This window comes from Mus caroli, unplaced genomic scaffold, assembly GCF_978045245.1.
Source record: "Mus caroli unplaced genomic scaffold, Mus_caroli_1 scaffold_2, whole genome shotgun sequence".
NCBI classification, from domain to species: domain Eukaryota; kingdom Metazoa; phylum Chordata; class Mammalia; order Rodentia; family Muridae; genus Mus; species Mus caroli.
The window spans coordinates 6,352,399-6,376,384 of NW_028227257.1; the positions used below are offsets into that span (position 1 = coordinate 6,352,399).

General features: G+C 49.8%; 1 protein-coding gene and 1 long non-coding RNA gene across 2 annotated transcripts in view; one reads left to right on the top strand and one right to left on the bottom strand.

Moving 5' to 3' along the window:
* The window catches only part of LOC115030377 (uncharacterized), a 28,153-nt gene extending 19,425 nt beyond the window's left edge, over window positions 1-8,728 (bottom strand). Inside the window, exon 1 of the long non-coding RNA XR_015045648.1 lies at window positions 8,513-8,728. This is a non-coding gene — a long non-coding RNA (uncharacterized LOC115030377). The remainder of the gene's footprint in view (window positions 1-8,512) is intronic.
* On the top strand, window positions 755-21,627 carry Ctcfl (CCCTC-binding factor like). The gene is made up of 10 exons (XM_021156086.3): window positions 755-1,282; window positions 2,083-2,305; window positions 5,826-5,996; window positions 7,166-7,299; window positions 11,392-11,512; window positions 11,828-11,977; window positions 13,689-13,849; window positions 17,033-17,215; window positions 20,842-20,962; window positions 21,482-21,627. The coding sequence occupies exons 1-10, from the start codon at window positions 755-757 to the stop codon at window positions 21,625-21,627; spliced, it is 1,938 nt and encodes a 645-aa protein (XP_021011745.1).
* The last annotated feature ends 2,359 nt before the right edge of the window (window positions 21,628-23,986 follow it).

Below are 23,986 nucleotides of genomic sequence, written 5' to 3' on the forward strand. Positions count from 1 at the left end.
CCAGGATTCCATCTTTTCTTCTCTGTCCATCATTCCCCCCGAGGACTCCAGCGCCCTCTTGGGGTCCTGGGACCCTTACTCCACTCCTCCATCTCCACCATCTTCCTCTCCTTGGCTCCACCCCTTTCCCGCCAGCACCTGCGCAGGGCTCTCGTAGAGGGAGGTGGTGGCAGCAGCTGCTGCACGAAGAGCAACTTAGCACGAGGTGACAAGGTGGCGGCCACGCGGTCAACAGTCCAGGCCCTGCCTCTGTGGTGAGGTCCTGGAGTGCCTCTGCCTCCTGGGGAGCACCAGGGAGCATGGGCATGGGTGGGGTGAGGCTGGGCGGGACAGGACGGGCGGGGCGCCGAGCTTAGGAGGCAGGCATGGAGGTTGGTGGGCCGTGTGCACATGGCTGCCAAGCGCCACGAGGCCAAAGAGAGGTTGCTCTGCCCTAAAAACCTCGCGTGTCCCACAGAGTTGGGGGGCTGACCCCGGTTTTGCTCAGCCCTGAACCATGCCAACGCAAACTACCATCCTTCACCATCCCGAGCCCAGCCCGGGACTTAGAATGTTGGAATATCACCTAAGTCCCGTTAGAGATTTTTGCAGGGTATGGGTGTGGGGTTGAGACACGGACTCACTACCGAGTCCAAACTGGCCTGGAATGTTGATCCCATTTTGTGCACCTTGATCAAAGCCCATGTCTACTAGGCCCCAGCACCTCTGCACCCCATAAAGATTGCACGCTCTTTGTCCATCAGGGGTCGTCACCATGGCTGCCGCTGAGGTCCCTGTCCCTTCTGGGCACTTCACCCAGATCAAAGAGCAGAAGTTGAAGCCTGGAGACCTAGAGGAGGAGAAAGAGGAGGACGGGGTACAAAGAGTGGACGCCCAGGAGGGAGCTGTCGAGGAGGTGGAGACCGAGAACAGCTGTCTGCTTCTGGAGGCCAGGGCCCCGGTGGAGAGCGATAGGCGGATCCTGACCCTGCAAACCATGCACCTGGAGTCCCAGGATGTGCACCTACAGGGGCTGGGATGGCTGAGCGTGCCACACTCCGACGAGCTTTCAGGGACGGTACCAGAGGCGGAAGGCATACTGCAGTTGCCATCCGTGCTGTGGCTCGACCCAGAGCCCCAGCTCAACCTTCAGCATTGTGTGACGGTCAGCATCCCGGAAGAGCTGTACCCACCAGAGGAGCTGGAGCTGATACATTTTCACCTGCTGAGAGAGAACGTGCTAATGGCCGAGGAGAACCAAGAGTTAACACCAGACTTGGACGAAAGCACAGCCCTGAAGAAGGTACGGTGCGTCGTTCTTACACACTGATGCCTTGTGGAATAGAGAAAGCGAAAACTGAGTTTTCTTAGATTGAAGCTTTGGGCGATATTATGTATAGACGACATATTTGAAGTTGGAAAATAAAATACAGTAAAATAACAAGACCTTGCCATATATATATGTGTGTGTGTATGTATGTATATATGTGTGTATATATATATGTATATATATACATATATATATACACATTACATATACATGTCTTACCATATATAAATACACATAAATATGTGTGTGTTTAGAGGCTTTTAAAAAGTTGCAGGAAATGATGCTATTAACATAAGGTACATTGTGTTTTTAAAAAAGAAGTATTATGGCCTGGAGATGTAGTTCAGTTGGTGCTTGCCTGGCATGCACAAAGCCTGGGTTTCAACCCTAGCACCTTATAACCCTGGCTTGGTGGTACCCTGCGATTCTCGAATTCAGGAGGTGGAGGCAGGAGGATTAGATGTTTAGGCTCATTCTCAGGTACATGGTGAGTTTGAGACTGGCTCAACTACCTGAGACCCTGCCCCCACTCCCCGAAAAAAAAAAAAAAGCAAAAACAAAACAAACAAACAAAAAACCACCACCAACAAAGACAGAGTCCCCACAGAACCCCAGATGCTGAGTCACCGATAGCTTTCTAGCAAGCGTTTGATGCCCATACGTGGTCTCACATGCCGGCGTCCCCTTCTGTGCTGCGTAGCTTGCCAGAATGAAGAATTTTATCAAACTGTAACTAACAGCGTTGCCTCCGCTTGCTCATTTTGACTTATTAGCCCGAAGAAGATGAAAAGGACCAGCTCCCACCCCAGGGAGAGACAGACAAGAAAGAAGAGAGATTCCTCCTTCTGGAAATGAAACCAAAAGAGGGAAAAGACGAAATTGTTCTGACCATTTCCCATCTAAGCCTAGAAGAACAGCAAGATCCACCAGCGGCAGAGCAGACAAGTGTGCCGAGAGCCAAAGCCGCAAAACCAAAAGCGCGGAGGCAGACCAAGGGTAGGCTGGCCATCCCCAAGACACACTGGGAAGCCCTTGTTTCTCTCCTGGGAGGGTAGCAATTATTGAAGTCTGAAGTGTTGACTTCTAAAAGTTTCTTTCAGAACATCAGGAAGTGGAAGAAATTTTAAACTGATGCTCTGTATTGTAAATCAAATCCCAAAGTGTTTTTCTTTTTTTTTTTAAATTTTATTTTACACTCAGACATTTAAACATTACACACATAAATCTCAGGCCGGGCCCCAGCCTCTGCTTTCTGGCTTGAAATTCCTTGTGAGTGTTCAGTGAGGTAATTACAGACCAGGGCAGCAAGCTCTGTACAAGAGCTGGGGCTTAGGGAATAAGACCAGAGCGTCCTTCCTGTAGAAGGCTAGAAAAGAGGACCAGCAAAAGAGGGGGTCAGAAAGAAAGACAGAATCAGACTGAAGGCCAGGAAGGCGAGCCAGGCTGGAGACTACTGTGTGGAACGAAGCCAGGCTAGGGTCTGGGATGGAGGGTCAAGACAGCAGGAGCAGTGACTGACCTTCATGTGTGCATGGACGTCGGCAGCCCTGTTAGGGAATCTTAGTGGTGGGCACTCAGAGATAGGGAGGGGCCGGCGAGGCTCTGTGGAGGCCCCACTCTCATATTGCAATAGACAGCATCCTAGCAGCCCACAGGAAACGTTTGACTCTCACGGTGGTTTAGTAGGCTGCTCTTTCAAAGTAATTTCTCACTTATTTAAATGGAGACATTCTATCCTATTATCTCAATTTCTAGGTGACTTTTAAAAAGTTCTCTCTGACTGGGAAGTGGCTCAGTGGCTCAGCGCTTTCTCAGCATGCATGAGACCCTGGATTCCTTCCCCAGTCCAGCCAGAATAAAAAACAAACAAACAAACAAACAAAAACGAACAAACAAGCAAAATACACCACTAAAAGCCACCTTTCTCCTCGAGTAGCCAATGGCCAGGGTAGGGAAGGAGGCGACTCGGTTTATAAGGGGACCAGCCAGCGTTGCAGCGCTTCAATCCCCTGTCCGTGGTCAGAGCCCCCCTGTAGGTTTTCAATCCCCTGTCCGTGGTCAGAGCCCCCCTGTAGGTTTTCAATCCCCTGTCCGTGGTCAGAGCCCCCCTGTAGATTTTGCCTCTGGCGGTGGAGAATTTGACGCTTTGCCTTATGGTAATGACACAGAACAGTCAGTCAAGAGGCTGAAGCCCCAAATCTCCCTCCTAGCTTATTTTTTTCAGTTTTTAATATAGTTGCAATCCTATGCAACCATTAGCACGCTAATTCCAAAGCATTTTTATCACCCTGTCTCTTCCACCTTCGTACTTTCCATCCCTGGCCTCCACGCCCTGGGAACCAGCAGTATACTTTTTTTTTTAATATGGACGTTTGGACTCATATGTCCATAATAATACTTTTCAACCATGTGCTCTCTGGCTCTTTATTCTTTTGCTTAGTATAGTTCCAGGGTTCATCCATACGGTAGCATATATGAGCATTTTCTTTTTCACAGCTGCCTAATATTCTACTGTATGGACATACCACAGTTACTTATTCATCCCTCCTTTGCTGGATGTTGAGGTGGTTCCTACCCTTTGGCTGTTATGAATGGTTTTGCTATGGCTAGTTATGTACTGTAGTTTCGGGGACTGGACATATGCAGTGGAATTGATGGATTATTTCTTTGTCCCATGTTTAACTCGCGTGTGTGTGCGTGTGCCTGTGTGTGTGCATGCCCATGAGTGCATGTGGAGACCCCACAGGGAGAGGCCTTAGACTATTCTGCTCTATCACTCTCTACCTTACTTACTCTCTTGGAACCATGCCTCTCTTACTAGGCTGGAGGCCAGCAAACCCCAGCTCCTTCTGTCTCCAATTCCCACAGCACTAGAGTAAAGGCATGCATGACCATGCCTGGCTTCTTACATGGGTGCTGGGGATTTGAACTCAGGTCCTCGTGCTTGCTTAGAAAGCACTCTTCCACACTCTCTCTCCAGCTCCATGCTTAGCTTTCTGAGAAACTGCCAAACAATCTCCACAGCCACCTGCAATGTCCGAGGCTCCTGTCCCCACAGCCTGACCACGTTCTGCTGGTCTGGTCCCAGGTGTGGAGGGGAATCTTGCTACTTTCATGTACGTCTTTCTAATGGGTGTTTTTCCAAGCATGTATTGGCCACCTATGTGTCCTCTGTGGAGAAACACCTTCCCAGCCTTGGCTGCTCCTGGGAGTCTCCTATGGTTATTGTCAGCAAGTTTAGTGTCTTCAAACAGCAGATATGATCCCCTACAAGCTAGAAACTGCCCTCAGCCAGCTCCCCACAAGCTTTGTCAGGCAGTGTTAGCTGAGGCTGCATCCCTTCTTCACGGCTGTGAAAGGATGTCCTCATTTGTCTGTATGGCCTGGCTCTGCCAAAGGGAACATCGGGGATACAGGAAAGGAATGTTTCCAGGTGTGTAGCCACCATCCGTGTGTGGCTGGCGGCACTCAAATGAGGGGCACATTTTGTTTTTGTTTTTAGTTATTTTTGATACAAATTTAAATAGTCACTTGTGGCTGTGGGCTGTGGCTTTGTTCAGCTTCATGCCAGTTTCCCAGAGCTCTCCTGGCTTGGGTGGAGGATTCTGGGAAGGCATTGGGGGCTACGGGGTGGGGGGAGCTTCATTTTACCCAACAGAGAACTTGGGTACCCACTTGGGTCCATGTTTATGGGAGACTTGTTTCTGGGACTCCCTGCTTGGAGAAGACTTTGTCTTCTGACCTCCTTGATCTATACCACACTGTAAATGACAGTTTATTAAGACTGGTTGTTTTGTTTGTTTGTTTCATGATTTCAAGACAGGGTTTCTCTCTGTAGCTTTGGCTGTCCTGGAACTCACTCTGTAGGCCAGGCTGACCTCAAACTTACAGAGATCCTCCTGATTCTGCCTCCTGCATGCTGGGATTTGAGGTGTGAGTCACTGCTGCGTGGCTAAGATTGATTTATTTTTAATTTATGTGTTAAAAATGTATGTATTAGTTGGGCGTGGTGGTGCACGCCTTTAATCCCAGCACTTGGGAGGCAGAGGCAGGTGAATTTCTGAGTTCGAGGCCAGCCTGGTCTACAGAGTGAGTTCCAGGACAGCCAGGGCTACACAGAGAAACCCTGTCTCGAAAAAAAAAACAAAAACAAACAAACAAACAAACAAAAGAATGTATTTCTGTGCACCACCTGTGTGCAGTTCCCATAGTGGCCAGAAGAGGGCATCAGATTCCCTGGAACTGCAGTTACCGGCGTTGGGAGTTGAGGGGAGCACACTGTTGTCTATTGTTAACAACAGGGAGGGTGGGTTAGGGACCTGGACAGCCCTGTGGCAGGAAACAGAAGCTGGGTACTTCTTAACAAGATGTTCTTCATCAAAAACAGAGTGTCCTGAGGTTTTGAGACATCTCATAATCCTCACCAGTACTAGGCTAAGGAAGTCACGTCGGCCTCTGAGGGACTGCTCAAGGGACGATCTTTGCAGCTACACTGGTGTGTGTCTTCTCTCTACAGGAAAACCTCAGACCTTTCAGTGCGACACCTGCCCGTTCACTTCTTCCAAGCTCTCAACTTTCAATCGTCACATCAAAATTCACAGCAATGAGAGGCCACACCTGTGTCACCTGTGCCTGAAGGCCTTCCGGACCGTCACTCTTCTTAGGAACCATGTGAACACCCACACAGGTGAGGTGCCTGGCCGGGGTGGCCTTTTATCACAGACGCACCATAAATCTCAGGGAGGTACAGGGAGCCCCAGCGAGTTCTCTCTTCACCTGGGGCTTTGCTGTCTGGAGAAAATCCCAGAAGCTGAGGAAGGAACTTGCCCAGCCCATGAAGGGAAAGGTCCCAGGTTCCATCCTCAGCACAGAAAAAAAAAAAAAATTGCAGAAGCAGCAACTCAACCATTTAAATAATTTTCCCTTCAGTTCGTGAGTTAAACAGTTTTTTGTCCGTATCCTCTCAGCGTCTGCTCCACTCACTTTCCTTCGCATTGAGGACTAACCGAGGGGTCTCAAGCATGGTAGGCAGGTGCGGCCCCGCTGGCCATCTCCCCAGACCTTTCCTTTTTATTTTCAGAGGTCTGAGTTGCCCTAGCGAGCTTGGAACTTGTGATCCTTCAGTCTCAGTTCCCTGAGCAAGATGAATGATTGTTTTAGGGACCAGCCCAGCCCACCAATCCATCTGTCGATTTCTTATCGTTGTTGGTTCTGGGTTTTGTGGTTTTTTATTGTTTTGTTTGTTTGTTTTTCGAGACAGGGTTTCTCTGTGTAGCCCTGGCTGTCCTGGAACTCACTTTGTAGACCAGGCTGACCTTGAACTCAGAAATCCACCTGCCTCTGCCTCCCGAGTGCTGGGATTAAAGGCGAGCGCCACCACACCCAGCTCTGGTTCTGGTTTTTAATACCAATTTATTAATTAAACCTCATCCTTAGCATCCCTGAAGCATTTGGGTCTCACTCTCCAGCAGGAAGGGGGGTGTTTAGTTTTGCTTGGGTTTTTTTTTTTCTGTTTTGTTTTGGAACTAGGGGTCTCTCGTGCTTGTAGCGCAGGCTGATGTCTAACCACCAGTCCCCCTGCCTTAGCCTTCTGAGCACTGGGGTTACAAGCCTGCCGCACCATCCCCAGCTTAGTTTTTCCCCCACCCCCACCCCCACCCCCAACGCCTTCTTGAGTTTCAGCTAAAAGCACTGACTGTTACCCACACTTCTGTCTCCGTACATCTATGGTATTTATAGTTCAAAGAACTTCTTAATTGCTGAAGCCTTTCAGACTGCCATTTCAAAACTAGAAAGTCACTGGAAGTTTCGCAGTTAAGTCGTGTTTAAAAAGTGTGAACCGTGTGATTTTTCCAGGAACCAGGCCCCACAAGTGCAGGGACTGCGACATGGCGTTTGTCACCAGCGGAGAACTCGTCCGGCACCGGCGTTACAAACACACTTATGAGAAGCCCTTCAAGTGCTCCCTGTGCAAGTACGCCAGCGTTGAGGTGAGCTCCCTTGCGGCCAGCCCTGTACCATAGCGAGAAATCGTTGCTCAGGCAGCGCCGTACACCCTGAGGGACACTAACGTGTTACCCAGCCATTCACCAAAGACACATTTTGAAGTCTATGATAGAAGCTACAGTCATTACCATCTAGCTAATGCCCAGTATCGTGACTCATACTTAACAATCCCAGCACTGTGGCAGGAGGATTGCTGTGAGTTCAAGGTCAGCCTGACCTACACAGTGAACATCAGAAGACAATTTGATGGAGTCCGTTCTCTCTTTCTTGAGGATTAAGCTCAGACCTTGGTTGGCAGCGAGTGCTTTTACCAGCCAAGTCATCTTGCTTCCTCTCAAACAAGATTTATCTGTCTGTATTTCTGTTGTGGATGGAATGCAGGTCACTGAGGGTGGCATAAAAGAGAGAGAGAGAGAGCCGAGTCTCTGCAGCTGGAGTTGTAGCTGTTGGAAGCCACCTGACAGGAGTGCCGGAAATAGAACCTGGGTCCTCTGCAGGGTTTTGCGTGCTCTTAGCTGCAGGGGCTGAAGAGCTGGTCAGCCGTTACGAGGACTGGCTGCTCTTGCAGAGGACCTGGGTTTGGTTCCCAGTGCCCACATGGTTGCTGACAACCAGATGTCTGTAACAGTGAACTGTAGCCAGTTCCTACGGGTCCTATGCCCTCTCTGGCTTCTGGGTCCCAGACATGTATGTGGTGCACGGACATATGGGCAGACAGAGCACTCATATGCACAAGATGAAAATGTAGACACTAAGGAGAGAGCTCTCAGACTTGCTGAAAAGGTCTCTCCAGGATCTTATGTCACAGTTGGGGTCACGAATCAGAATGCCTCCTCTAGCACAGGACTTGGAAATTGGGCCTCAAGCTTTTGAGCTGTGCCTCAACACCACCTTGACAGACAGAGCTACTGGCGTGAAGATATAACCCTGTGCACGTGCGCTGCACGATCACTGATTCGATGGAGTTTAGCTGCGTGCTCTGCTCGTGGCAAACAGGTGTGGTTTGTGTGTTCACGTGCATGTGTGTGTGTTGTATGTGGTACCAGGGTTTGGACCTAGGGCCTTGAACAGCTCTACCTCTGAGCTGTGGCCTCAGCTACGTCTTTTATTCTAAGACAGGGTCTCAGGAAGTGGCTCAGGCTGGCTTTGAACTCACTCTGCAGCCCCCAGCAGGCCTCGAACTTGAAATCCTCCTACCTCAGCTTCCTGAGTAGCTGGTGCGGCCTCCCATCAGTTCTCTCAGAAAGACAAAGGCCGTGTGTGGCAGGCGTCTCCTGGTCAGTTCCATTTTCTAGCAGCCCGTGCCCAAGGTTCCACCATGCCTAAGGTTCCAAGAAGCTGTCTGTGTCCTGTTCGTGAGCCTGGCACAGGAGGGTTAAGCAGAGACTGCTAACAGGAACTAAGCGAAAGGGGACAGAGAACGTTTAAACCCAGTAATGACGCAAGTGTGTTTCATAAATTGGGGCATTTCACAGACAGGTCAGAATTCGATTCCAAGAACCTCTTTCTGCTATGGCTATTTTTAAAAGGCTCTTTTCTATCTGAGGCAAAGGTTGTGAGGGGGGAGAAGGTGTCCGACAAGGAGACATCGAGGCTCTGAGATCCTGCCAAGTGCCAAGTGCAACTCAGGGATGGCCCGTGAGGCGCTGACCATTGTGCAGCACCACCATTTGATGGTGCTTGCTGGCTAACATCAAAATAGGGTGACGAGCTGCACCCTTCCCCCCTTACCCTTGACTCAGGAGCAAGGAAGCGGATTAGACACAACAATTTCTTGTGCTTCTGCACTCTCTTGAGCCCCATTGGGGGCAGGTTAAAAGGCCTGCTTGGGCTCCATCGTGAGCTTAAACCCATGGTCTCAAAATAAAAAGGAGAAAGAGGGCTGGAGATGTAGCTCAGTGGTAGAGCATTTGCTAACCTCAAGAAGCCAGCAGGGATGCCCTGTGTTGCCACCCTGACCTCCTACTGTGTGCCTCGCTGAACCCCGAACCCTCCCGTACAACAGTGTTAAAAATTCTTTTTCTCTCCTTCCTGCAATCCTCATATTATTACTATTTCTCCCCCTGCTTGTTCTTTGGGGTTTTGGTTGGTTGGTTGGTTGGTTAGTTTTGTTTTTTTGTTTGTTGTCTTGGTTTTGGTTTTGCTTTGGGGTATTTGTTGTTGTTGTTGTTGTTGTGAGACAGGGTATCTCTGTGTAGCCCTGGCTGTCCTAGAAGTCACTTTGTAGATCAGGCTGGCCTCGAACTCACCACAACAGCCTGGCTTCTCTATTTCTCCTTTAAAATAAAAAACCAAACTGAGTTTTTCATCTGGAAGCTTCTACTTCACTGGGGCCGTCTCCTGGCCTGGGTGTCCTCCTGCACTCCAGAGAAGCAGCTCCACGGAGCCTTCCTGAGCGTAAGCGGGGTTGGTGTTGCTTCCCAAACCTCTGACCCAATGTAGCTGATGGCCCTGTTCCCCAGGAGACACCAGGAAGGGTTTGCGGTGAGGGTGTGGCATCAGAGAAGCCTGCTGTCACGGGGGATGAGAGGTCCCCCGTGACTTCTACTTAATGGCCTCCAGAGCCTAAGAGAGCTCACTCTCTGCCGCTTAACACTTCCTTCCCTCTTTGCCACTCTTGTGTTTGAGGCAGCATCTCTCGATGTAGCCCTGGCTAGTCCAGCGCTCACATTGTAACCCTGGCTGGCCTGGAGTTCACTCTGTAGACCAGGCTGACCTCAGATTCACAGACCCCCTTGCCTCTGCCTCCCCAGTGAGAAGAGCAGGACCACCATTCAGGGAGTTAAGGCAGCAGGATTGCTCGCTGCACGTCTGAGGCCAGCCTCAGCTACAAAGTGAGCCCCTGTCTCAGAAGAAATGGCTCAGGGGTTAAAAGCACTGGCTGACTTTCCAGAGGTCCTGAGTTCAATTTCCAGCAACCACATGGTGGCTCACAACCATCTGTAAAGGGATCTGATGCCCTCTTCTGGCGTGTCTGAAGACAGCTACAGTGTACTCATATACATTAAATAAATCTTTATATATATATATATATATATATATATATATATATATATATATTAAAAGAAGCCAGTAGCCCACAGAACCACACTTGGTGGCAAGGGGTTCGTCTGTCTTGAACCCAGTTAGCAGAGGACTGGTGAGGACTCTGAACTCTGGGTGCTTCACGGGTGACTCTCCATTAGCTAATGGTTCAGGTTTCCACTTCAGAAGGCTTTTCCGGATTGCGTGTTTGCAAGTGGTTTAAACTTTACTGCTGTGAGCGAGCGGACCAGGCCTTGGAAATAAAGATAGAAACACACACAGCACTGACTGAGCAGAGAGCTCTGCTTCCGTTTGTAGAAGTGGCATTTAGCATGAAAGTCCCTCAACCATTGCTCGTTAACCCCAAAGGACCTTGTGCACACAGCTAGTGACAAAGTTTATCACCAGCAGATTGGGCAGTTCTGTTTTATGAGACACCCTGATACTAAGGTCTAGTTAACTTAAGTTTTTCCTTTTCCTGTTTTGAGATATGGTCTCTGCAGTCCAGGCTAGCCTTGGGATCACTGTATGGCCCAGGGAATTCTCAGACTTGCAGCAATTCTCCTGCCTTAACTTCCCCAAAGTTTGAAATTGCAGGCCTGGGGCTGGAGAGATGGCTCAGTGGTTAAGAGCACCGACTGCTCTTCTGAAGGTCCTGAGTTCAAATCCCAGCAACCACATGGTGGCTCACAACCATCCGTAATGAGATTTGAAGTCCTCTTCTGGTGCATCTGAAGATAGCTACAATGTACTTAGATGTAATAATAAATAAATCTTTAAAAAAAAAAAGAAATTGCAGGCCTGTGCTATCGTACCTAGGCTTTTTTTTTTCTGGGAATTTTGGGGGGCAGTGGAGAGGGAACGGTGTCTGAGACAAGGTCTCCTGATATAACCTCAGATGGGACCTGGACTATAACAATCCTCCTGCCTCAGCTTCCTGAGTGCCGTAGTTGCAGGCATGAGCCGCCATGCCAACGTCTCGTCTCTCATATGGAGCTGGTCAGCTGGAGCCCTGACCACCCATCACGATAACCCTCTTCCACATGTCCTAGGCAAGCAAGATGAAGCGTCACATCCGCTCACACACAGGTGAGCGTCCCTTCCAGTGCTGCCAGTGTGCTTACGCCAGCAGGGACTCCTACAAGCTGAAGCGCCACATGAGGACACACTCAGGTGAGGGCTATGCACCCGCTCAGTTGGTTTATCATCTGAAGACCGTGCATGAACGGTCTCCTCTCCACAGACACCCTCAGGCTCCCACTCCGAGCTGGTGAGGGGCCGCCTGTGTCAGAGAATTCTGTAGCTGGGGCCCTGCGACGCTGCTGTCTGGCTGGCTTGCCTTTCTGTTCCTACCTTTGAAGCTAAAGCTTTAGCCTACAAAAAAGCACTGCTTGGGAGAGAAGCCCCAGCACAGCATCCCTGGGACTGGCCGGGGCTCACGGGGAAGCCGTACTCCAGAGAGTCAGTTGCTTGCTGTTTGTGTGACAGGTGAGAAGCCGTATGAATGCCCCACCTGTCACGTCCGGTTCACCCAGAGAGGGACCATGAAAATCCATATGGCACAGAAGCACGGAGAGAATGTGCCCAAATACGAGTGTCCCCACTGTGCCACCATCATCGCGAGGAAGAATGACCTGCGTGAGTGTCCCCTCTAACCTGTCCCCTCAGTCTGAAAATCTGCAGAGCCAGCCTTCCGACTCCTGTAGGGCCTGGAAAACTTTTCTAGAGATGTTTTTACAGAGGTCCTGTAGCACCCTCTGGTGGCTGATCTTAGTAAGTGCGGTTCAGAAGCTGGCCAGCCTAGTCCTGCCACGGGCAGGTCCACAGAAGGTTTGATCAAATCCGCGGGTGTTGTTTTATCTCACGTTGAACTTGCTCTTACAGGTAAGGACACTGAGACTTGGGAGACACGGAGACTTTTTCTGCTAGGGACAGCGGTCCTGATGATCTGAGTGTCACAAGGCAACTGTGCAACTGCATCCGAAGTTCAGCTCTGTCCCTGTCCCTTCCTCAGCCTGCCCTTTGCACACCCTGCTGGGAGCTGAGGGTATAGAGGAGAAACTGAGACAGGGTTCTCCCTGAGAAACTTGCTTCAGTAAGAGGCAGCCTTCAGTAAGATACAAAGTCTGCCTTCTCCTGTGGGGAGCCCTTGTGACACAGGACTTTCTGGAGGAGACCTGCAGGAGTGACTCTGTGCTTGCACTTGGGAGCCTGCAGAGAGGGGAGGGCAGCCTTTGGTATAGAAGGAGGGAGATGGTGTGGACAGGGAGTTTGGAGGGCAGGGAGTTACGGAGGGCTGAATTTATTTAGGGCAAGGAGCTATCAAGGGCAGAGAGTTGGCAGAGGGAGCCCTTAGATCTCTGTGACCTCCCTACTCCTCCCTCCCTTTCTTCCTCCTCCCTCCCTTTCTTCCTCCTCCCTCCCTTTCTTCCTCCTCCCTCCCTTTCTTCCTCCTCCCTCCCTTCCCCCTCCCTCTCCCCTCCTCCCTCCCTTCCTCCCTCCTCCATCTCTCTCTCCAAAATTATGTTACAAGAGAGACAGTAAAAGTGTCTGCAAAAATAAAAGTCCAACCAGTTGCCTTGGAAAATTCCAGAGATTTTAGAAATATTCAATTGTTTGCCCAATCTCACCTAGCAGCTGAAATACTCTGCCATGCTTCTGTGGTTCCTGAAGTACCATGAAGCGCTGCCCACTGCGGTCTGTTAGGACCAAAGGACAGCTAGCCAGTAGCCAAGAACAGCCTGTCTGTCACAGGCCAGAGGCAACCTCTGCAGCCCCTGCAGGGGTGCTGTGGAGATCCTGGCTCTCCTAAGAATAAGGTGGTCTGCCATCTCTGAGTCTAATATGGGGTACAGGCTGCTCCTCCAGGATACTGGTGTGTCCTTTGATCAGCATCATACAGTACCACGTGCACACCAGGCCTGAGGGTTAGCCGCATAAAGAGCTTCCTATAGGGAACTTAACATTGCTCAGGTCATGGGACAAGGGGGGTTAGACCCCCAGCAGGACAACAGTCATGGTTGTTACAGAAGACCCCCTCAGCCCTGGTTCAAACCCCCTACAAGGTGCTAGGGTTCTCAACACTCATGGCTGACTCTGTAGCTTTGAACAGATCTTAGACTGAGCCCTCTGCTTAGCTCCTTCACAGCAGTGGTGCTCACGGGGACGTTTATGCCATTGGAGTACGCAGGCAGTCTGCCATCTCTGAGGGAGGCGAGCTAGTGTGGTGGGGGAGCCCTGAGGTGCTGAAGACATCCTGTAGTGCCCAGAACTTCCCACCACACCAGAGAAGTCCCTGAGCACCCGTGGAGCCACAGGTCAGCGGCGGCGTCTCCTGCGGTTCTCACAGGTGTCCATCTGCGTAACCTGCACAGCCATAGCCCAGAGGAGATGAAGTGCCGATACTGTCCCGCCGGCTTCCATGAGCGCTATGCCCTCATTCAGCACCAGAGGACCCACAAGAACGAGAAGAAGTTCAAGTGCAAGCAGTGCGATTACGCGTGCAAGCAGGTACCGTGTCGCCGTGACTGCTCACGCACGCATGCAGGCAAGCTGTGTGAGGCAGGTGTGTGAGTGGGTGGGAGATCCGGGAAGCAGTCCTCCTTAAGGAAGAGGCCAGGGGCTGCAGAGACGCTTCCGCTCTTAAGAGCAGTTGCTGATCCTGCAAACCCACGTGGTGGTTAATAACTCCCCATAACGTGAAGTAACTCTAGTTGCAAGGGATCCGAAGCCCTTGTCTGACTTCCTTGGGCACCAGGTACACATACACGTGGTGCATGTATGTGCAAGCAAGCAAAACGCTCATACGTATTAAAGTAAAATATAAGTAAATGAATTTTTAAAAGAATGGAAAGAAGGAAGCTAGAGGCTGGGGAGCTCTAAGAGTCCAAGAGTTAAGAATGATTGCTAGTCCCATGAGGGCTGCAATTTGAATGCCAGCACCCATGTTGGGTGGCAGTCGGCCAGTTCCAGGGAATCCAGTGTATTTTCAGAGCTCCGTGAGCACACACACACACATGCACACACACAGAGACACACAGACACACACACTCACACACACACACACACATGCACACACACAGAGACACACAGACACACACACTCACACACACATACACACATATGCACATGCACACACACACCTACACATACACACACATACACACATATGCACATGCACACGCACATGCACACACACACCTACACATACACACACACATACACACATATGCACATGCACACGCACCTACACACACACTCACGCACATGCACACACACAGAGACACACAGACACACACACACACACCACAGGCCATCAGCTGGAGCTGCAGAGAGGGCTGAAATCCTCACCACACTCAGGCCCCCACACAAGCCAGGACAGCATCCAAAAGGTGCCAGAGTGGTCTACCTTCTCCCTAGTGGGTATCTGCTGTCAGGGCGGTGGTGTGTCTTTGCCCTAACTCTGGCATTGACACCCTACAAGATCAGACTGGGCATGGATGTGGTCCTTCATGCCTGGAAGCCAAATCAAAGGGCATGTCACTCAAGAATGTCTGAAGGGCCGTGAGATGGCTCGGCAAGTAAGTGCCCCCTCAGCCAGTGAGGTATGCCAGCAAGCTTGATGTCCTGGGTTCCAGTCCCCAAACCCAAGCAAGGGTGGAAAGGGAGAGCCAACTCCACAGAGATATCCTCTGACTCCACACATGAGCTGCTCCCACACACCATACACACACAATGATGAATAACGTCAAATGTCCTCAGCGATGCTCTCAAGGTTGTTACCTTAGTAAATCTTGAGCCAACAGTCTGTAATGTCCTGTGGGGGGAGAAAGAGGCTGTGACCAGCACCTCCCCTGCCTTCTGCAGCCCAGGGAGTGGGAAAATTTGAGTTGCCAGCTCTACCTACCTTTTCTTTATTTTTTTTTAAAGATTTTATTTATTTATTTATTTATTTATTTATTTATTTATTTATTTATTTATTTATTTTGAGAACACTGTCTTCAGACACACGAGAAGAGGGCATCAGATCCCATTACAGATGGTTGTAAGTCACCATGTAGTTGCTGGGATTTGAACTCAGGACCTCTGGAAGAGAAGTCAGTGCTCTGAACCGCTGAGCCATCTCTCCAGCCCTCTACCCACTTTTTCACAGTTGCCGCTTTCATATTGAACAAGTCCTCGGCAGACAGACTCTGCACGCAGTGATAAGCACTCGGGCGCCATTTTCTTGACAACTGGACGGCACAGTGAGAAGTTCAGGGGACTCCTGTTGCCATCGATAAAACTTTACCTCTCAAAAGAAAACTAGAGTTCAGAATTTGGAAATGTTGCCATCGCTGCGCTGAACTTGGCAGCTCTCTGGCCTTTGAGTCTCCCAGTCACATCACACGATATCTAGGAAGCAGGCTCTCATCTGACTGTGGGATGAACAGTGCCCAAGTCCAGAGCTCAGCACTGGGTCTCTTTCCCATGACTTCCCCACCATACATTTTGAGATACACTCGAGATCCTGTAGTTCTGTGAGACTCTGGTGTTTGGATCCCCAAGACCCCTGGGATGATGTGTCCCTGTAACCTCAGCTCTGGGAGGAAAGAGACAGGGACTTGGGACTCTCTATCCAGCTAATTTAATCACAGAACTACAGTGAAGCATTATATCCACTGAGCCAGCTCCCCAGCCCCCCAGCCCCCCAGCCCCCCAGCCCCCCAGCTCCCCAGCCCCCAGCTCCTCAGCCCCCAGCTCCCCAGCTCCGCAGCCCCCCAGCCCCTCAGCTCCCCAGCCCCTCAGCTCCCCAGACCCCCACCCCCCAGCTCCCCAGACCCCCTGCACCCCAGCTCCCCAGCCCCCCGGCTCCCCAACCCCCCTGCCCCCAGCTCCCCAGGCCCCCAGCTCCCTCTGAGTCTTTTTTTTTTTAGCATGTCTGCACTCCTGGGTTCTCATATACTGAACAAACACCCCACAGATCAGGGAGAACAGAGGCAGGCTTCTCTTGAGTTCCCTGAAGAGGGTTTCAGACCCATCAGGAAAAGTATGGAGCCCCAAACCCTCCAGCCCAGCCGGCACTGGAACCTTAGGATGAGGAGTTAGTTCTAAATGTGCTGATTTTCTTTTAGCTTTTCAGAGTGTTTGTTAGTTCCTCGCTTTGGGTTTCTCACAGTGATCACGGCTACACCCCACCCACATACACAAAAGCACTTGCAGTGTGTGGCGCCATCTCAGTGTGGCTCGATGCTTGGTCACTGTCTCACCAGCAGACACCAGCGGCAGGATTTCCCACTCTCCGTCTTTCCAAGTGTAGGCTACGTGACTCCCAGTTGCCCAAAACTCTGGCTTCAGGGGCTCTGACACCTTCTTCTAGCCTCCTCTGGTAGCCCGACCCAGGTCTATGTGCACACACATACACACTCACACACAATAATACAAATTAATTGATTGATAAAGAATTAGGAAATAAAACAAATCTTCAAAGTATGGACCATAGAGAACTTTTTTGGGGGTTTCCTAAGTGGGTCTCTTGTAAACCAGGCTGGCTTCGAATGCATGTGTAGGGAAAGATGACCCTGACCCCTTGTGTGCAGCAGGACCTGGCTCTGAGGAGGGCCACAGCACTCCTGAGGGGGGACGCATGATAATGACAGATGGTTCTAAGGAACTCTTCCACCCTATGTCAGCTATGTCCCCGCTCTCCCGCAGGAGCGATGCTTGAAGGCACACATGCGCATGCACACAGGAGAGAAGCCCTTCTCCTGCCTGGCCTGCAACAAGCACTTCCAACAGAAGCAACTACTGACTGTGCACCTGAGGAAGTACCATGACCCGAACTTCGTCCCCAATCTGCACCTGTGCCTCAAGTGTGATAAACGTTTCTCCCGCTGGGTAAGCATCCATCGGCCTCAGAGGCTGCCAGGACTTCAAACAGTGACCACCTCCTCTGCGGACGGTTTCTGCTAGTCTTTGGATGGGGAAAACTCACTCATTTTATAAATCCACACTCTCCCTCCAAGGGCCAAAGGGAACCCCATACACACAGCCTTTGGGGGATAGAACCCGAACCAGGTACCGTACCAGGCAAGCACTGCACCGGGCCCCCTATCTTTTATTTTGAGACCAGCTCTAGCTAAATTGTCCATCCTGGCCTTAAACTTGTGCTGGAGTAGCCTCCGGAGGAGCTGGGATGACCGCCAGGCCAGGCTCACGTGGCCTGCCAGTGATGTTCTTTGTGGGGTATAAAAGAACCCCATGGTTACTGATTAGGATTCTTTCTGTTTCTAACCTCTTTCATTTTGGTACAACTGCTGATCCATCAGGTCCAGCTCTGGGGGACTCTGGGGCAGATTGTCCACACATGCTGAAAACCGTTCAGGGAGTTCTCTGACTCCCGAGAGAACCGAGCTCTTTGTTTCCGACTTTTGAAATAGGAACTCATGCTGTAGCCCCCGGTAGCTTCTGGGTAGACCAAGCTGGCTTCAAACTCATAGAGATTCACCTGCCTCTGCCTCCTAAATGTAGGGAGTAAAGGTTTGTGTGCCACAGGCTGGGTGCAGCCTGGCTTGTACAGTATGACAGTTGACAACTGTCTGCGAGCTAAACAGAGATGTCTTCACGGAGGGATTCCATTCCCAGGCGTTTCCAGGGTGCGAAATCAGGCTACGGATTCACATTCATTTTAGATTCTGTCAGTTGGTGTATTCCTTTTTCCATTTCTGCATAACAAATTACTTCCAAATGCCAGGGCTTAACAAAAAGTATCATGTCACGGAGTGGGTAAGTCTGGAATGGCGGAGCAGGGTGGCTGAGTGGCTCTGGCTGTTAAACATTAAAGTGCAGCTGGGTACTTGAATCCAGTTTAGCTTTAGGTTAAGAGAAACGTCTCAGGTGTGTGCCTCAAGGGCGAGGCAGGAGCGGAGTTTGCATAAGAAGTTCTGGTAAAAGAGTCATCAACGCCATGGTCAGACAGACAGACAGCAGCACACCATGGTCAGACAGACAGCAGCATGCCCTGGTCAGACAGACAGCAGCAAACCATGGTCAGACAGATAGCAGCAAACCATGGTCAGACAGACAGCAGCATGGGATCTGATAAGGAAGAGTAGGGCCCTTTATAGGTCTCAGAGAAAGAGGGGCTTTTACAATAGGAGCCTTTGGCCAGGTTTCTCTAATGTAGAGGGGAGGGGCATGTCTAATAGGTGTCCCAAACGCACACTGCTGGTCCTTTAGTGTCAGGCTCTCTGTAGGGTGTCTTTCTCTGTGGCAGCAAGGAGTTTCAAGATCAACTAGGGCTATAGATCAGCAACTTAAGCCACTGCCTGATCTGGGATCTTTCTCTGGAGTCCTGGCACCAGGAGCCTGGTCCAGATGCACATCCTTGCTCCCTGGCAGGATGCTGGTGAGGGGTGGGAGACTGCAGGCAAGTGTGCCCTGATTTGTCCCAATCTGTCAACCTAAGCATATTCACAGGTTATCTGCTTACGAGCACACACATCAGTTTGTCTCCGTATCTGAATGTCACCGCCAGCAGTGGTGGCCCTAGTGCTGACCCAGGTGACATCTCCGAGGTTCCTTCTATCCCAGCTCAGAGATTTGTCACGTACCACTGTCTCTGTGTCCTGAAGAGTCTAAATATGCCGCACTTAGCATCCTTGGCGTGATCCTTTCGGAGGCTGGCAGGCCTGTATTTGTGTGTATTAACTCAGCATATACATCAGGGGTTCCCAGCCCTAATCTTTATTCATGGCAGGCAGGTCAGTCGCTGCTTCCTACATTGCTTGGGGAAGCAGCCTATGGCTTGTCTCGGGTGCTCAGAGGAGTCCTGAACACACCATGTACACGACTGAAAACAAGCTACTATGCAAAACCGGGACCCGCACATTTTCTCCGTCAGCAGTGTGAGAACTCACGTCTTCTCAGGCAGCGTCTGCTACGGCGTCACAGCAGACATGGGTAGGCCACTTACGAACGAATCTGTTGGGGGAAAGAATGACCTCAGTGTCCCCCTCAAGGACATCCCAGCAAAGTTCCCCAAGTTGCTTTTGGTCATGTTATGGATGGCAGCAATAGAAACCCTAAGACAGATACCAAGTTAGGGCAGCATGGCTTTAAGGAAGAGAGGCAGTACATGTGACCCAGGCAATGGGAAAAAGAAAAAAAAAAAATTAAGCAAAGAAGGCATTCCACGCTCTCACGGCAAGGAGCAGGGCAAGTCCTTTTGTGCAAAGCATGAACTCGAACCTAAACTGGGCTAGCAAGCCCATTCAGCCAAAATGGGTTCTGTCTCTTACACCTGACTGTCTTAGTTCTGGCTCCCGCTTAGCTGGGTTTACAGACATGATCCATCACCACGCCCAGCCGTCCTTTCTGAGTCCTGGTGTGGTTCAAACACGAGGCCTATGTCCTGCACTTAGGACATAGTACAGGAGAGCAGCCAGGTGAGAGGCCCCCATAGCCTAGAAATCGATGGGGCACTGAGTTTCTAGTTCACTGGTAGGCCTCGTTTTACTGAGTGTAAGCATCGTGGGAAGGTTAAGTTTACCTTTGTCTTCTCTTTGATGGCTCTTATTTTAAAAATTAAAACAAGCTAGCTTTTGGCTAGACTTAGTTATAAGAGGGAGGTTACCCTTTAAAAAAAATCACTGGCGGGGTGAGGGGACGGCTCAGTGGTTAAGAGCACTGTCTATCCTTTCAGAGGACCAGAGTTCAATTCTCACCACCTACATAGCAGCTCACACCTGGCTGTATTTCCAATTCCAGGGGACCTGGCACTTTGACAGACATACAAGCAGGCAAAACAGCAGTGCACACACACACACACACATATATGTGTGTGTGTGTGTGTGTGTGTATATACACATATATATACATACATACATACATACATACACACACATATATATACATATATACATATATATATATATATATATATATATATATATATATAGTATACACATATACATATATATATATACTCGGCAGTGAAGAGCATGTGTTACTTTGTAAAGGACCTACCTTTGGTTCCCAGTACCCACATCAGATGGCTCACAACCATACGCTACTTCAGCTCCAGGGTATCTGATGCCCACTTCTGGCCTCCAGAGACACCTTCATCCAGGTATAAATACCTATACACACACACACACACACACACACACACACACACACATACACACACACACAAAAGGTCATTTAGTTTGTGTTTGTTTTTTGTTTGGGGCCCAAAATCTAAAAGGTGCACTTTGCCCACTGTCTTTCTGAAGGCCACCTTTTAAAATATACGTAATTACCGATGTATCTTGTGGTGAATCATAGGGTGCAGCATGCCACGGGGCACACATGCAGAAATCAGAGCAGGACTTACAGGAGTGACCCCTCCTCCCATTACATGGGTCCTCAGGCACCCACTCGGGGCCAGCAGACAAGTACCTCTCTCTCCCTGCTGAGTTGCCTTGTGCAGACTGCACATGGGGACACTGATGTTCACTGGGGGCCCGTGTCACCTTCCACAGAGTAACCTGCAGAGACACAGAAAGAAGTGTGACCCGGAGCATGAGACGTTGGCCCCCAACAAGGACAGGAGACCAGTGACAAGGACACAGGCCTCGGAGGGAGAAGCAGGACACGAGGAAGGTATGTCCCTTAGGACCACTTTGCTTTAACCTGGCGGTGTTCTCGACCCCATCTCCTATCCCCCCAACCCCTGCTGTTAACCCCAGCCAGAGAGTCAGTGAGAATGGGGGACAGGTGGGTCACTGGAGGGGTTGGCCACCTTAATCAAAATGGCTTCATGACAATCATATCTCTGCACACACTCACCCCTCAAACTCGGATCAAGTACTTGCCTGCTGAGCCACTTCCGGGGTCATGTCTGGTGGTATTTTTGCTTCCCACATCTGAAGAGAAGCATGCCACAGCCATCTCATGGGTGAGAAGCTGCTGGTCTTTGGTACCTGCGGTGCCCCCACAAAAGAGCCCTGCCTAGAAGCAGGGAGACTTGACCACCAGAGCTTGAGAATCAGGTTGTGTTTCTGGGGTACCTACAGCAGGGCTCCAACAGCAGCGACTGTCTTCAATATATACTTTCTGGTTCCTCCATCTGTGTGCCTTGTCTTTCTCTCACGTCTTCTCTCTCTGTCTCTTTTCCCCAAGATGTTGCCACCCTGGAGAGCGCCACCTCAGGGGAGCCTCAGTGCCCTGGGGAGCAGGCTCTGGGCCACCAAGGAGAAGCAGCGGGGAGCCAGAGCCCAGATCAAGGCCTTACCTGCGAGATGATCTTTAACATGATGGATAAGTGAGCAGCTGTGCCTCTCTGTGCTGTGGCCACTGGGGGAAGAAACCAGTTAGAAATACGTTCCCAGACACAACACAGTGTTCCCAGAGTTTGAGATAATGTGTAGAAATGTTTGAGAGAAGGAAAAAAAAAAACCCTGCAGCTATTTCCAAAGCCTTGAGTCAGAGCTTGGAGTGAAGATGCACATCTCTGGGCCCTGGCAGGTGCCCAGCGTGAGTCAGGGACAGATTCTAGGTGATATGTATGTCCACGGGGGCTCAGACCAGTTAACACATTGGTGGTCAGATTTTGAGTTGTTGTACCCACCCTCGATATTTCTCTCTCTCTCTCTCTCTCTCTCTTTTTTTTTTTTTTTTTTGGTTTTTCGAGACAGGGTTTCTCTGTGTAGTCTTGGCTGTCCTGGAACTCACTTTGTAGACCAGGCTGGCCTCGAACTCAGAAATCCGCCTGCCTCTGCCTCTGATTAAAGGCGTGTACCACCACACCCGGCTGATATTTCTGATACTATGATTTTAAGCACTAAAATGAATTGTATAATTTTTTTTAAATGCCAATGAATTTTCCATGACATTTAAAGCTACCACGATGCTTTCAATGAATTCTAAAGTCAACCCGAGGATCTTAGTGCTGCGGAAAGATGAATTGGCAGAAACAATACTCATTTAACTAGAAAAAAAAATATATATATCATAGCTCTTTCTTTGGCATAGAGCAAGGCTCACCTTTAGTTTTTGCCCCTCCTCCCCCATCTTGTAGGCCTGTGGGTTGAACCCAGGGCTTGGCACAAGTTAGACAAGTGCCCCACCACCATGCCATACCCCCAGCCCCCACACAACTTCAAAAAAAATTAAATTATCCAGGCTGGATTTGAACTCATTCTGTAGCCCAACTGCACTTGAAACTATCCATTCTCCTGCCTCCATCTTGCAGGAATGACGAGCCTTTACCACCAGGCCAGGCTTGTCTTCTCTTGAATTGTTGTCTTCACCCGCTATAAAATTACACTGGCATTGTTGCAAGCATTGGTTTTGTTCCTTAGCTGGGTGTGATGTGGGTCACACCTGTCTTGAGGGTGGGGAGTTCAAGGACATCCTCAGCTACATAGCAAACTCCAGGCCAGCCTGGGCTACATGAAACTGTCTCTCAAAAAAAAGGAATATATCTATATGATTTCTCAGTATTTAAGTTTCTGATCCTTTTGCTAAAAAGTATTTCATTAACATTTTTTAAATGATTGGCTGTGAGAAGAGACCAGGAAGTTTGATAATGAAATGTGCATTTGTGAAGAATTTGATTTTTTTTTTTAATTCTCGTTATCTAGAGAGAATATCTTTTCCCAGCCCTTGCGCTGGCACTCAGTGCCTGAGGTATCGCGGTACGCTGAGATTAGCCAGGGTCTGTTACAGGGACCAGAGCCCCTATCTTTGCTTAGTGCGCTTCATCGCCACGTCTCTGAATTCCCCATAGGCCCCAAGCTCATATGCTTAAAATGTTGATCTGTTCAAAGCACCCCACGCGTGAAGCCACTGTGGTGCAGGCACAGGAACAGTCCCCCAACAGCCGGGCTACAGTGTTCTCTCCTGCTGAAAATGAATTCCATTTACACTGACACGAAACAGGGTTACTCTGTGATCTGTCATCTGTTGTCATTGTGACTTGATTTTTATATTTTCTTTCTTTTTTTTTTTTTGACCGTTGGAAGAACTTTTGCATATTTCAATAAAAATGAAATGGTTTTTAAAAACCCATCTTTGTGATGTGCAAATGGTAGTCTTTTTTCATTCTTGCTGTCCTAGAGATTAAACATGGGGCCTCAGGCATGCTAGGCAGGGCGCCGCCACCCAAGAGACCACAGTCATGCTTAGGCTTCCTGGTCTCTAGGTCTCCCTCAGTGTAGGTCAGGCAGAGCTGGAACTCAGTCCTCACCCCCTGAGTAACCGTGGTTACACCTGCACCAGAAACCCAGATAATTACGGTCTTTAAAATGTCCTGGGAGCCTGGAGAGATGGCTCAGCAGTTAAGAGTACAAACCACTCTTGAAGAGGACCTGGATTGGGCTACCAGCACACATGTTGGGCAGCTCACGACCAACTCTAACTCCAGGAGCTCTGACATTATTATTGTTTTTTAAGGCAGGATTTCTCTGGGCAGTCCTTGCTGTCCTAGAACTCACTGTGTACACCAGGCTGGCCTCTAACTCAGGAGATCCACCTGCCTCTGCTTCCCGAGTGCTGAGGTTAAAGGCGTGTGCTATCATGACCAACTAGTTTAAAAAACAAAAACAAAAAAATAACAAGACAAAACAAAAACCTTTGTTTTTAATGCCTTGTTGGGCCAGTAAGATGGCTCAGTGAGTAAAGGCA